The following is a 15,874-nucleotide window of genomic DNA, read 5'->3' on the forward strand; positions in this document are numbered from 1 at the left end:
GTTTTATTTTGAAAACTCTGGGGTTGTGTTGTAGGTCTGTCCTGATTGGCTCTCATCAGCCTGGACTATCAGTGTTGAATACAACATAATGAATTACAGTGTTACTGACCTTGCTGTCGTTGCTAGCAGTTGTTCCATTACATTCTCTGTTTTAATGCTACAACTCTCTTTGCTGTTCCTCCTTCAGAGGATTTACTGTAGCTAACCAACTGCAGAGTAGACAGTCTGCTTCCTGTTTACACCGGCTCGCACATGCCCAATGTACATGAATGGTCATGTACATGTGTGTTTCAAAGTGTGTTCGTCTGGATGGAGATAGTTTATGTTTAAAAACGCTGTTTTAAAATGAAAACGTAGTAATGTGGACGTAGCCTGAGACCTCCACAGTTGGAGTAGCCACGAGTTACTGAAGTATCTCATACCACTGTAAATACCCATTTGAAATTTTTAATAATAACTTTAATGACCCAGAATATGAAGGTGAATTGACTTGATTTTGAAAGAGCATGATCTGTAGCTTTCACTCACCGTTAGCATAGCATATAGCAGAATTTTAAACTTAGTGATTAGATGTCTTGTATTTTGGGAAATCCATTGATTCGTTTTTTGGTTTGTTTTGTTTTGCACAAGAGAGAGAAGATTGATGCCAGTCTCATTTATGTGCATTAAGTACAGAGCTGTAGCTGGAGGTGATTAGCCTAGCTTAGCATAAAGACTAGAAGCAGGAGGAAACTGCTAGCATGGTCAAAGTTAAAATATATGCCTACTAACACTTTCACAGCTCAGTCATTGACATACACAAATGGAAATATAAAGTTTGGCAGCTTTGTTAAACCAAGACCAAAACCTGTGCTCACTGGCTGTATCTGATGTCGTGCTATAGTATGAGACTCATTATTATGGATGAGCATTTCTACATTTCTGTTTGTGAACAGATGGAACACCAGGCTAGTTAGTGATCTTCAGAGATGTTTGTTGGTGTGGAGGGGGCTAACTATACCACAACTCCAGCTCTGTAATTTTCTTCTCTCGCTGTTGGAAAAAATGCAAAAAGTTTATGTCCCAAAATGTTGAACTTTTCCTTTAAGGATTTAGGTCTGTACCGCTGATTCATATCCATTTTAACCTTGGAAGTTCCAGTCAGCAAAACAATTCAATAATCACAGGAAATAACCAAGACTTTTACTTGTTTGACCCTGGTTTGACCCTGGTTTGACCCTGGTCTGACCCTGGGCTGACCCTGGGCTGACCCTGGTCTGACCCTGGTCTGACCCTGGTCTGACCCTGGCCTGAGCATCGCTGAGGCCCTGTCCAGACCTGCATTAACATTAGTCTTTGTTGATACAACCAGAAGTGGTCAGCTCTAAGTACAACTGTTCACACCTGGCTGCTTTATATGCAAATGAGCTCAAAACACAAAATCCATGCGCTTCTTAAAGCTCTAATGAAATGAGATTTTAGCCATTGAGAAGTAGTAAAATATTTCTGGCTTATTAGGAAACTGGGGGCAGAAATTACGCTGGGAACACACTGCCTGTTTTGCGTGAGTGTAGCGGCTGACCTAGCTGAGCTGCTGCAGAGAAGCGTGTGTGTGTGTGTGTGTGTGTGTGTTCACACCGGCTGCGTCTCTGCTGCTGCAGCTCTGTCTCTCTACATAGAGTTTACAGGTCACTGGAATGTTGGATTTCTCTTCATTATTAATTTCTGATTTATTTTTGGCAGAAAAAGTCACTTAAATATCTCTGTCTCCACATGCAGCTGCTGAAATGGTTGAAAAATATTTTCATATTTATCAATCTGTGTCATATTCAGATTCAGACTAAACAGACAACCACAGTGGAAGGTGTCAGTTGTATGTGATGCTGGTATAATATCACTCTGACATCAATAGGTCTTTTCACTGTCTGTTTTCACTAGGAGACGCGTCACATGTGAAAAATAGGTGAGATGTGAAATCCCTAGATCATGCGCCGAGCCGCGAGGTGTGAGCCATGCATCTCACACAGGCAGTGTGTCGCTCTAACCTGTTAACGTGCCCCGAAATGAAAACCAAGACATTCTGCAGCCGCCGCGCTCACGCAACGCATCCAGTGTGTTGCTCGCTCTAGACCATGACAGAGGACGTCAGTAGAGTAGGCGGTCCTTCAACGTGAACCACGACAAGTTTGCGTTCACACTGTTAAAAGAATGTGGAGCCATGTGGTCCAGACCATCTCTGGATCTGGTCAAATGCGTCAGCAGTGTGTCTTGGGTGCGTTCACGCCTGAACTTAGAGCTGACCACTGGTGATCAGATCACCCGAGTCTCACGTTAACACCAGGTGTGAACAGGCCTGAGAGAGTTCATCTGTAAATAACGACCTCATCCTTCAGGGGTTTTAGTCAGTGTTACATCATGTCAGTCATGTCAGCTGGGACGCAGTGATACAGCACCAGTGTACAGCAATAGCATGCTCTGTACTTGTGAGTGGGAGATCGATCCTGACAGTGAACTTCTGTTTCCTTTCAGATTCCTTTAATAATACATACAGGTCTATGTTTGATGGACTGTTTGTGTGGTACATCTGAACCTGTCCTGGGTGTTTAAGCTGGAGACAAAATGTTTGTGTTTTACTACTAACAGACTTCATGTCTGTGTGGTGTCTGTGGTTGGTGTCAGTTATTGTCATCTTGTTGTCAGTACTGGGGAAAATCTGTGGTATAAGACTTTATATTCTTTACCTGATGTTCAGGGAATTGTCACAGCTTCCACTGCCATATTTTCCCATCTGTTAACAAGAGTTCTGTAGTGATTCTGTTTTTAGCACCAACTTCATTTCCCTCAAGTGTCAAATCTGTCAATTCCCCATACTTCCATCACCACTTTTCTTTCTTTTTCTTTTTCTTTCTTGCAAAATGCTTTTCTGTCAAACTTTCCTCCTGACTCACTTCTGTTCTGCACCGACGTCTCTTTGTACTGTTCATCCTCTCTAATCAGGAGCCTCAAACCACAGTTATCCACAACCCTGCTGATGGAAACAAGGTATACAGCTGATCAGATGCTAGCCCGAGGCTGTAGTTTGCTGCTGACGCCTGCGCCATTTAGAGTAGAGCCTCAATGTTGCTTCTGAAATGTGTGTGTGCCAGTGGATGTTCTCCACACTCCACATGTTAAGTGAGAAAGCAAAGGGATCATGGATTCTGTCAAATAATGCATGCTGATATAAACTGTTGCATGTCTTTCTTTAACTTCATGTTGCACATCTATGTTTACAGCTCTGTGTATTGTTCATTCTGGATAACATGCCATAAAAGAGCTCAGAAGATAAAAAATGAGAGAGTATGTGTCATCTCATAAGCCTGAGAGCAACGTGTGAGAAGCATGTGCTGCCATTGTCATGATAACATCATCGTCAGTTGTACAGTGGTGTGACAAAGGGATTACGCATGCTGTTGCAACATAATAAAGACCGTGCAATACCATGGATACGAAAGCTGTTCCAAGCCAAATCCTTAACAGAATACCCTGGAGTCCATCTACTGTGTCTGGGTGACTTGCTTGTGCAGATGTATGGATCTACATGATAATGTGTAATCCATAAGAAGGAACATATGTGCATGCTTGTATTCTTTGCTTTGTGCAGTGACATGATGGTGTCGTAGCTCATAGTATAACAGTGTTTCTGTGTGTAGTAAGAATGTTGTAAAATCATAATATAAAGAGACTGTTTAGCTGTTTGCTGAATTCATCACGAATACAATATATAAACAATCTACTGTTATCTATATATATGTGTTCATCTACAAAGAAGTAATATGTCATGCAACGTGGATTTCCTTTTGCATCAAAGGGATGAAAGTTCTGTTAAATTTCTGTCAACATTTTTAACTTATCTTGAGTAAAAGTACAATTTTGAACTACACTGAACAAGTTTTAGATGGTATTTACCAAGTGAAATTCTCAGGGCGACTTTCCTGAAACATGACCATCTTTGACCTACTGTACTTCATGTAGTTGTTTTTCCTAGAGATTGTGTTGAGAGTCTAATCCCAGATTAGCATGTGAAAGGGTCTGAAGCAGCCGGGATGTGAATGAACACTGAGCAGACTGAACTCAGACGTCCTGCGTCCTCTGCTTGTTTGAGCTGTCCTGTCAGTCTGGTTACACTCACAGCTCTTTTTATTTGTGGTTTCACAGGAGTCCAGTGAGAGTGCCAACACTACCATCGAGGACGAGGACGTGAGAGGTAGGGAGGTTCACACTGACAGAAACAAACCATCCTTCTGTTCACAGGACCGAGTCTGTCCTCTAAACCTTTAAACAGGCGTTGACTGTCAGCTCACCTTTCTTCTTCCTCTCTGGTCGACTGGTTCATGTTATTACTGGGTTTGGGATAACCATGTGTTTTACAGCACCCTTCTATGGTTGTGTCCATTGCATGAATGTATTGCATGTTGTATTATTAATTGTCTATTAGTTTGAACATGTTTCATTTCTCATGGTCCATATTGCTTTACTTTGCATGTCATGGCAAATATCATGTACTAAACCATGGACTGACATATTGACCCCTGTTTGTGGTAATTTAGTTGAGCAGCCATTTTGACCTCATCGCCTCCCACAAGAAAACATCATGTCCTCTGCAGAAGAGTGGGGAGTGAGGTCAACTAACAGGCAGAGTGTATCTGTGGGTGCTCTGGGGCCCCAGACCCCCATGTACCGGAATACACCCATATTAGCCGTATTTGGGTCACCAGGGGAGTAAGCTTAGGCCGATACTATATTTTTCTGCCATATGCAGGATGATATAATATATTGTGATATTTTTCAACCATATGCTATATGCCACATGTGCTATATGTGATATTTGGCCTGGTCTGTATCAAGATATTACATTTTTGTATGGCCCAGGCTTACAGGGCAGGAACCCATTTTGCCCACTTAATATTCCAGCTTAATCTAACTCACTTTTCTGGGTGTCTCTGGACCACAACCCTTTGTATTCACAAGAATTTCAAACTTATATTTGTGACTGTGTTGTGAGATACTAACTTACTTTTAGATAATTTCTGATAACCTGTATGATAAACTGCTAAAAAAAAATAAAATCAGTCAGATAGTTAGATTAATGCTGATTAGCAAACAATCTGCAGAGAGCACAAGTTTCAATCATCATTAGTCAAATTACAGTTTGACAGCAAGACATGACACAGAGAGAGAGAAGGGAAAATGAACAGAATGAAGGTGAAGGACCTTTGTGCTTCTGTTCACTGAGGTGAGCATTGTAGACATCTGTGTAATTGAATTGTGATTTCGTGTCTTTCTCTCCATGCTTTCTGATTGTTGACCTTTTGATAGAACAGAGAATCTGTCGGACAAATTAGATTTGAATTTTTCAGCATTATTAACATCTTACAAAGCTGCGTCTCATTCCTGGGGCTCCTCACATTCATCCCCTCCCCTCCCCTGCAGAATGTTGTGTGCCAACATACTGTATGTGCGTCCATTCTTCCAGCACACACACTGGCCCATTATGGGACATGCTACTGCCCTTTACAATGGCCTCCATTATTATTCATGGGTGATGGGGTGGTAATTCCTCAATGCTTCAGTAACCTCATTCAGTGAAGCTTTGAAATTGCTTATGTTAGTGTTCAGTAACAGGTTTATTGCCTCATCATTTCTCTCTCTTATTCTTTCACACCATATTGAATACAGCTGTTCTTGTGTCTTCGTTTGTGCTTTAATCAGACCTCCAGACTTCAAAGAAGCTTAGAAATCTTTATGATACCAGGGGAAGATTTTAATCATGACGCCTTTTGTGATTTTCACGGTGGTTTCTTTGTGGAGAAGCGATCTGTCACAGGAGGTGGGAATATAAAAGTGCAGGAATTTCAATGAGGGCAGATACTATATGAATATGATTCATTCGCATTCATTCATTCGTATGATGGACGGTTGGTCTCATTCCCTCCACACTAAATGGGTTAAGTAAAGTGGGTCTTCTCTTTGGGAACCTGGTTGGAGGCAGTGATGTCCTTTTTATAGAGAGGAGCTGTTGTTTGGTGCAGGACTGGTGCAGATATGCTGAAGATGCAACAACAGGGCCGGTCCTATGAACAGATCTGTCACCATTAGGTCCATGACTGAGTGATAAGGTTACACCGCTGCTCGTTGCTCTTTCAAAATGATTTGGTGTGAACCATCAATATTGTCACTTTGCACCTTTGTTGCTCGTTTAACCAACTTTTCAGACTTTTCAGACCAAATGAATGATTTAATAGTGGTGATGATAAGGGATATAACTAAACTTTATTTATCAGCTGTTAAAGTTGTCAGTCTGAGCACACTATAGACCCCCCCCCCCCCTCTATAAATCTTCTCATGACTTTCCTAACTGTTGGAGTGGTCATTTAATGCTGTGTCATCACTGTTGCTCTGCTCACCTGAACATTTTCACTCTGTCCAAACTGATTTGTTCTCAGCTGCTGAAAGAAGTGATTGCTCTGAACAAATTGACACTTCCTGCTTTTCATGTGTTCTTCATTTCATGTTTTCTTTTTCTCCGTTTTCTTTTTTTCTTGTCATTCCTGTTTTGTCCTTGTGCCATTCATCTCAGCACACTGTCCCTCCTCCACCTCCCAGATCTACCATCTGAAGCACTTACACCACTCCACCTTTCACTTAGACCGCTCCCCCTCTGCCTCCTCTTCCTCCTCCTCCTACTCCTCCTCCTCCTCCTGCTGGTACTCTCTTACCATTTGGCCCAGTGGTGAGGAGTGCTGCCAGTACATCCTGTGGGCACTGGTGGCCGCCTACCTGCTCCTCTTCTTCACATCTTCCTTTCTGGTCTTTTTCTCTGACCATCCTACAATATGCCACTGCGGCTCCCATCACACCCCCACCCAGGGGCCTGGCCCCCGGCTTGGGGTGTCCCTGCCTAACGACTCCCAGTGTAAGTTCCCAGGAGGAAGTTATGACCTTGAGCTCCTTCCGATATAAAAACACATTTCACAACAAGTAGAATTGAAGCCTTTGAATTAGAAACTGTAGTAACGTCTATGTGACAAATGAGTGTAAGTGAATTTAGGTGAGTTTGTTAACTTTGTACTTTACTTGAAATTTGATGTTGCTAGTTGCTGTGGTAGACTAATAATGTATTTCTCAGTTTCTAGATGACATATCAAACATTCTTCAGTGATAATAACTTCCTTTTGGGCTGAGCCACATCGGCCTGTCATGAAAACCTGATGTGAGATTAGTTTCGTGTTCTTATCCTAAACCTCTCTCACGTTTTCTGTGAGGGTATGAGTGTTTCCAATCAGTTTCTCTTAACTGCACAATCATGCCGTAGATCAGCTGTTTGGACACCTGTTCATCAGTAGATGTGTGTTGGTGAGATTTGATCATTAGCACCTGTTCTATTTGTGGCAAGGTTTCACTCACAAAAATGGAATGAGTCCTAAAATCCAGAAATGAGTTGCATTTTAGCTCCTCCTGTTCCCTGGTCCTGCAATCTCAGGTTCGTGGACTGGGCTTTTTCTTAGATGACTGAAATAAGGTCTGTAGTTCACACAAGCGTTGAAGTCATGTGACTGTGGTGTGGTTCATAGCCTAACATTAGCTTTTTACTTCTGCTGATTGTATTGAGGCTTCAAACATCATAAAGTGGTGTTCATTAGTGAAGATGATCCTGCTGAACTAAACCTGTCAGGATCAGAAACTGCTGTTTAATCTATCTAATCATCCAGAAGACAATGTTAAAATCCCTTTGGCTTTTAGTGGAGGGACCCAGGGTGATGTTAACTTCAGGGTTAGACATCATCCCTGCAGCACTCCATTCATGAGCTGACCAAAACAATGAGAAAATATTACCTTACCTCAGATCAGAGCTGTACCATCACAGTGGGTGATGACTAGGACGAGGTGATGGAGATGGATTAGAGAATGTTATACAGTAGGTTAGTGAAGGAGAACAAAGGGTGTTTCCCTGGACATGTTTGTATTAAAAGCGGTTGAAGTTGATGGCAGCGGAGCTTTGATTAAAACAAATGTCATCACATCTTTGAATAAAGTGGAATCACCCTGATTGAACAGGAGAAAATATCGATTTAGCTGTTTTTAATGAGCTGTTGAAACATGTTTGATCTGAGTTTTTACATGAAGCTGAATGTATTTAGATCGACTGTGTGTGAGTGTTTTATGTGTTATTTGAAGCAGGTGCAGTATAATTGTGATACCTTCCTATAGACAACCAGTCTAGTGTTGGCTAGTCAATACTGTGCTGTAGCTCGGGTTGTAAATAGGTGGTGCATTAATGTCCCTGAACCCCAAACTACTTGTTCTTTGTATAAGGGGGGGGGGGCAGAAGTATGTGCCAGGTTTTTGTACAGTGTGGTAAAAGGCCTTTCGGCCCTGTAGTGTGCACAAGCAAACTTATCTAGACTGAGTCTGTAGAGCTAATCAGCAGTGTTTGCTTTTAAAGTCCACCATGAGTGTTTCAGCTGCGTCACTGCGTTCTACTGAACCAACCAATCAGAGCAGGGTGTTCTGGTTTTTGTCAGAAGGTGTATAGTGTCTTCTTCTTCTTCTTCTGCTGCTGTATAACTGGTCTGCTGGAGCTGCTGGTCCTGAACACAGAGGGTTAGTGTAGCAGGAACATGTGTCGCCTTCCAGCAGTTGTTGTTCTGGTTCTGGTGTCAGTGGAGGGAATGAGTGCTCAGCTCAGACAGCAGCAGACTGTGAGTGTTCAGGTGTCTGGGAACAACACGGGACTTGAAGCTGTGGAAGGTAAAAATGGATTTAGTTTGGTGTGTGTGTGTGTGTCATCAATCATCCCCATGTTGTACTTTTATCCACAACGAGCACTTATTCTTTCCATTCATTGTCTCCTAGCTTACCTACTTAGCATGAAAGGTAACTTTGATGTTGTCATATGTTGAACCACGCTGACTAACTTTCCTACAACTCTCTCCATTCATCTATGCCACGGTGTTTTATTTGTGGGTTTTGGAAATGATGTGACTCCTGAATGTCCTGATGTTGTGATGTGGGATCGATGTCGTCCCCATGTTCCACATTGGTCCTTTTCACAAACCTTAATTTGTGCTTCTTTTGACATGTCTCCGGGGTTCTGTTTGCGGATCTAATCTAACGTTGTCTGTGTCTCTCAGCTCGTAAGCAGGAGATCATTAAAGTCACTGAGCAGCTGATTGAAGCCATCAACAACGGAGACTTTGAGGCGTACACGTTAGTTCAACTGGTTTCATTTACTATCACCTCAAATATCTGACACACTTACACATGTAATAGCAGATCTTTTAAATGTAACCTGCTCTCTGCTTGTCCTGTTTCAGGAAGATATGTGATCCTGGCCTCACCTCCTTTGAGCCTGAGGCCTTGGGAAACTTGGTGGAGGGCACCGACTTCCACCGCTTCTACTTTGAGAACGGTAAAGAGTTTCTGTCTCAGTGTGATGAAGCTGTAAAGTTGTCACAAACAAGGTGCATATTTTAGATTGGGACAATAATGCAAAAGAATAGGACAAGCTTGTAGTTTTTTATATTTTTTTATTCTCTATATATCCTCCACCTCAATACAGGCTACATCCACTCTATTAAGTTGTGTGTGTTTTATTTTGAAAACTCTGGGGTTGTGTTTTATTTTGAAAACTCTTGGGTTGTGTTGTAGTCTGGACTGACAGAAACTGAGACCTTTGAAAACAATGTCACCCACGGTCTCCCATCAACCTGGTCAACCAGTGGTGAATACAACATGATAATGAATGACAGTTACAGACCGTGTTGTTCACTTACATTCTCTGTTTTAATGCTACAACTGTCTTTGCTGGTCGTCCTTCAGAGGATTTACTGCAGAGGAGACAATCTACTTCCTGTTTACACCGGGTCACACATGCTCAGTTTACATGAATGGTCACGTATGTGTGTGTTTTCAGGTAAAACAATCGTCTGGACAGAGATCAATTTAGATTTAAAATTAAAACATAGTGGTGTGGACGCAGCCACAGTAAGAGCAAATGGGATTTAATTAGTGGTCCTCACTGTATGAAAACCATGACATTCAAAAAGACAAGCTAAACCCAAACCTGTCTGTATTGTTAAATATAACTAAAAGTGCTGCAGGTGGAGTAAGTGAAATAAGGAAGTGAAGAGAAAACAAATGAAGGTTCATATACAAGCACTGAAAAATATGTTGGCCTTCAGGGGAAACAACTCAACCTACACAGAGATTTATTTGTGTATTCAGGACTGAAAAAACTGAGTGTTTCCACCAAATATTATTATTATTATTATTATTATTAAAATAATATGAAACGCACAACAAGAAGAAATCACTGGGACTGAAAACAACAGAGCAGCAGAGGTAACAGTTGTGTTGTTGCTGCTCTGACGCTGATCAGGATCAGGTCTGATGCAGGGGTGAAATTCAGATCGTCTAGAAGACGAAGCCTTTCATTTACAGCTGCAGGTTTTCTGCATCATGGGTGAATCTGTTGAACATTTCTATGATCATTAGATTAACTGTGTAGATTATGAACTGTGACATCCATTTGTTATCTACACTAGCTGATTTGATGAGCACTAACTGATGAAAACACTGTATATAATGAAAATAAAGGAACACATTTGTATGGTGAGCTTTCAATATTATTATTATTAGTGACAGTGAGTGCACCTGAGATGATGATGATAATCCTTGTTGCACAGGAAACCTGAATACACACAACTACAGTTGGTATGGTGAGTGACAGTTCTGTTTGTTGTCTGGCCCACAGTGGATTCTCCAGGCTGATACTGATGTTGATGTATTTCAGATTATGAGCCTGTTGTAACATAAAAACATAAACAGACAATATCGATACGGATCCCTGAGATTGTCTTTTGTAAAGAATTGAGACGACCTGTGCCCCCTCACTCACTGTTGTGTTGAGGCCCTGCTGAAGTAGAGTGCTGAGTTAAGAGCCATCACAGTAATGTTTCTAACTCTTCTTCAGTTTCCTCACCATCCTGCGTGTCTCGTCCTCTGCAGCTCTGTCTAAGGGGAAACAGCCGATCCACACCATCCTGCTCAACCCCCACGTCCACCTGATCGGGGACGAGGCCGCCTGCATCGCCTACATCCGCCTCACCCAGTACATCGACAGCAACGGCATGCCTCGCACCATGCAGTCAGAGGAAACCCGCATCTGGCACCGCCGCGACAGCAAGTGGCAGAACATCCACTTCCACCGCTCCGGCTCGCCCACCGTGCCCACCAAGTAAGTTCATCACTGGAGGGTGAAAGCCTCTCCTTTTTCATCTGACAAACCTCCGTGTTTACAACATTTCTAGGCTGTTTGTTCTGTTTGTGTAGTAGTTAGCAGGACACCTCAAAAACTGCTTGACACGAAGGAGTCATGAAGAGCTTTTTGTGAGGATAGCGCCACCATGTGGCATTGTATAACATACTTTACCCTTTTTATTTGTAAAGACTGAACTGTGAAACCTTCCTTGGTTCAGTCATGATATCAGATTTTACGATAACGTATAATAATTATATTCACGATAAAATAATAATGCTATGAGTCAGATTTGTATTGAACTGTGTTTATTGTGTTTTGTCTCTTTTTTGTCAAATGAATTGGACTGTGTAGGGAGATGGAGAGAGAGTCTGAAAACATGACTGTACAAAACCAAACGAAAAGAAGAATTAAAATAGTGAATGATAGTGAATGACAGGCACCTAGATGAACTGATAAACACGAGATCCACAAGGCCAAACGTCTGCCATCACCATACTATTACCATGAAGAAACCATTAACCAAACTAATCAGAAAGATCAACACTTACTACAAACATCAGCGTGATGAGAACGACCTAAAATGTATTGGACTTGTACTTTTTGTTAGCTTGGCCCATCCCCTAACACGGAGGGGGGCGGGGCTTATGACCTATACTGCAGTCAGCCACCGGGGGGGGGTCGAGCTGTGATGTCATCCATCTTTATAGACAGTCATTGGTTTTCAGTTTGAAACATTGCAGGAAGTGTCACTGGACTCCTGATCAAACCTCAGAAAGCAGGAAAGTGAGCGAGAGTGACAGCAGTGTACTGTCTACTGATCCATGATAACACCAGGTGGAAATGGAAAGTTTGATATTGTTCAAATGCCTGTGTTTATTTGAGAATTTACATAAAACTAATGAACTTGTAAACACATTAGTACTAATAACAACAGTAACAATAAAAGTTTAAATTGCCATAACTCAGTGAAAATGAAAAAATCAGTTGTAACAATGACTTCTCTGGTCTTCCATACATTTTATCTTCAACCAATCATTTCATTACATGTGCACCCCTTACACTACTGTTACTGTGAAAGTGAAACTTTCATGAGCTCCATGGGGAAAATGATTCCAGTTTCTTAAAAAGATATCAAGCAAAATAAAAGTAAAGGGATATAAGATTCAATAACATGTTGTGTGTATTTTCTGGAAGGCTTTTTATCTGATCATTAATCCACATGTAATCTGTGTTCCAGTTGAGAGGATGATATTTGACGACAAACACCCTCCAGCCTACAGCAGTCAGCTGACAAGACCCCACCCGCCAAGTGTCCATCCAATCCCTGCCCATGATAGCTAGAGCTCCGCCCTCTCAGTGTGTTGTTTACATATTGTCGCTGATGGACTGAAGATTATTCTACATGTGGGGGAGAAAAAAACAAAATGAGGGAGAAAACTTCAAATACTGACAATATCATTTTGTAGTGAGAGTGTGTGGTGTTCATTGCGGGATATTCTCACCCACAGCATGTTTTATTACTCAGAGGTTTTTTAGATCAGTACCTTTTAAATAGAAATGGTTTTCAGAGGAGCCACTTGTTCCAGTTGGTTGATTTTCAATGGGCTGGTCAAATATGTGAAACTTCCAGTTATCATGTAGTGAGTTTTTCATTTGAATATTGCACATATTGAGGACTCTCGAGCTATTGTGATGTTTAAGCCTTTTGGCACGATGACCAGTATATCACATATCTGCTTCTTACTCATGTATGTTCAGAATTGCCATTTATTAAAGCTCAGACACAGGCTTGCTTTGGTTTGGTGATGTCTAGGTTCTGGTAATCGATGTAAATTGCTCTCTCTTTGCTTAATCTTTAGCAGTATCCATATGAACTGAGTTGGCTAATTTTACAGATCTTTTTTCTGGTTTGCTGTTGGCACTAAGTATGTTTGATAGGAATTTTAACTACATGTGTAAAAGGGAAAATCAGTTGAAACATGACCTCCATCATCACAGAGCAGCATGTGAGAAGAGTCTCGTATGATAGAATGTAAACTATAGATACAGATCATTTTTAAAGGCCATTCTGACTCTTTCCAGTTAAATCATATTTTCATAAAGCAAGGAGTTAATTATGTGAATTTTATCAGTTCTATTTTGTTTTGTTTACTTTTTATATTATGATATTGATGCTTGTCCCTCCACCTCTCATTATTATTGCTTTCCTTTAAGCCCTTTTAACCCAGATTGGTGGTTCCTTTATTCTTAATTCCTTTATTTGACCTATATTGCATGTTCTACTTGTGTACGCCAATGTTTTACACTGGACAGGACTAAAGTAGAATCACGATGTTCACACTGACATCAATGACAAATTTATGTCAAGCTGAAATGTTTGGTTCTGGAAGTTCTTCATTGATTTTTGGCCAAAATGACTCACCAGTAAATCACCATTCTCTTTTGGTTATTAATATGTTACTATAATTATGTTATTGCAGTGTCAGTGTTTAGTTAAGGCACAGGGTGTTGTTGGCATCACTTGCAGATTTATATGAAAACACAAAAAAGGAAATTTAATTCCACCAGGGGGAGAGGAATCAGTGGTGTTTAAAGATGAAGTCACAGGTGTTAACTGATGATTTGTGTTCAGGAAATTTAGATTTTGTTTTTTGTTTTTTTGCTTTGGTATATAAGGAATGACATCACTTACACACCACACTTTGTTTTTATCTTTCTAAGATGTGCTGAAATTGGACACTGGTATAAAATGTTACAATGATGAGACAAACCTGATGTATGTATAAGAAATATCAAATAAAATGTGTGATTTATGCCAAATAATTTGGTTTGTACAGCTTTCATTTAGTCTTAATTTCCTACAGTTTTAACTGCCATAATCTTAAACTGTGTTTTTATTAATGCAGTTTACTGAATAATTTAATAAAGGTGTTGCTCAAGGATTATGAACCCTAACACTTAACAACTGCACATTAACATACTGTGAACGCAACTTTTGCCATTAGACTGTTTATATCAGGTATAAGTTGCATTTGCAGGCAAATAGATGAGGAAATGTTCAAATAGTAATATAAAACTCATAATATGCTTTGAGAAAACAACAATGTATCATATGGACTGGTATAGGTACTAACATCTATAAATAGAATTTAGAGATTTGCTTTTAGTAAAAAGTCTTGGTTGTAACACACTTGATTAGGTGCATTAGGCCCAAAAAACTCCCAGGATTCATTGCAGTTCTCAGAAGCAGGCCTTTTCAAGTGGCAGAAAAATCACTCTTGATAGAATATGTGGAGGTTATTACCAAATATGAATATTACTATGGAATACAATGTTTCCTAATTATAAAATCTTGTTAATATAATTGTATATATGTTCAAATTGGAAAATTCACTTTTTTTTAACGTATTGAATCCATGGTGACACTGATAATAGTGGTAGTAATGATTCAACAAAGCCAAACTAATTATACTATACCACTAAACAAAGTAAATCCCTGATGTAAACCTGGTCTGTTTCCTGTTTTCACAAATCCAAAACTGACTAAAACACTTACACTCTACTGGTATCTACTTGTTAATCAAATTTTGGAGCTTTAAGGTGTATTTTGTCTGGATTGAGTAAATTCAATGAAACTCTTTTTTTTTTTTTTTCTCTTTTATAAATACAATAGAGGTTTTATAAATTTGACAGTGGGTTTAAAGTAGGTCCTTTTTCTTTATAAGCTCTGTAGATGTTTTCTTCTGATAGTCGTGCTCTGTCCAACGCTTCAGTCACTTCCTGTCAGCACCAGTTGGACTGCTCTCAGCTTCTGTCAGAAAGAACAACATCACTTCACATTTGACACATGTACAGTTTTATTGTTCTGCCATGTACACACTGCAGCTGCTATGCCTTGTTAGCGTTTCAGGTTTATTTTTTAGTAATAATTTGATAAAGTCATACATGCCCGCATAGATATTTGCACTGTTAATATGTATATATTGTTATCACCATGGAAACAAGATGCTCATTTATCAAATCAATGGTCTCTTTTTGACTTTTCTTTTATTCTTCCATTGAATCACACTCAAACTAAATGGCAACGTGAGGATTGTATTGTTACATAAAGTCATCAAACATACTTCATCAGTCTGAAAGCATTTCAGCCAACTTTCAAATCAAAAGAACTTCATCTTGGTTTGTCTTTACTTTTAGGTTTAGAAGACATTCAAAACACACCCAAACACACACACACACACACACACACACACACACACACACACACACTCTCAGCTTCAGCTGCTGGAGTGTACAGGGCTCACAAACAGACAGAAATAAATAAATGAGGAAGTACAGAAGAAGAACTGAAGTCAGTGGAAGTAAGTCTTTGCTTGGACTTTAGGTTGATGTGTCAATCCTCAGAGCAATGATAACAAGAAGAAGTCAAACCAACAACAGCAATTAAAGCAAAGCATCTATATGTTGTATGTGACGGCTACAAACTTAAAGGATAAGTCTGGTATTAGTCTGTATTTCACTAGTGTCAACAAATGTAATGAAAAGGCCGGAACCAAAAATGTGTTAGTCTGGCTGACTCCCCTGACCCCCCCC

The 15,874-nt window shown here is 40.3% G+C and overlaps 1 protein-coding gene across 15 annotated transcripts in view; it reads left to right on the forward strand.

Annotated features, from left to right (window-relative positions):
- Positions 1-14,104, forward strand: part of camk2d1 (calcium/calmodulin-dependent protein kinase (CaM kinase) II delta 1) — a 97,223-nt gene extending 83,119 nt beyond the window's left edge. For 6 of the 15 annotated variants that reach the window (XM_087178665.1, XM_087178666.1, XM_023423873.2 and 3 more), the window contains 5 exons: positions 4,177-4,225; positions 9,153-9,228; positions 9,336-9,430; positions 11,029-11,257; positions 12,519-14,104. In XM_087178665.1, the coding sequence (XP_087034791.1) occupies positions 4,177-4,225; positions 9,153-9,228; positions 9,336-9,430; positions 11,029-11,257; positions 12,519-12,522 (453 nt within the window). In that variant the 3' untranslated portion in view covers positions 12,523-14,104. Of the gene's footprint in view, positions 1-2,976; positions 3,022-4,176; positions 4,226-9,152; positions 9,229-9,335; positions 9,431-11,028; positions 11,263-12,518 lie in introns of those variants that run through there. The other 9 variants (XM_023423865.2, XM_023423868.2, XM_023423866.2 and 6 more) reach the window with 3 other exon arrangements.
- Positions 14,105-15,874: the final 1,770 nt, after the last annotated feature.

This window comes from Seriola lalandi, unplaced genomic scaffold (genome assembly GCF_002814215.2).
Source record: "Seriola lalandi dorsalis isolate HSWRI2012SDOR001 ecotype SW California unplaced genomic scaffold, Sedor1 jcf7180002054694, whole genome shotgun sequence".
In the NCBI taxonomy this organism is placed as follows: domain Eukaryota; kingdom Metazoa; phylum Chordata; class Actinopteri; order Carangiformes; family Carangidae; genus Seriola; species Seriola lalandi.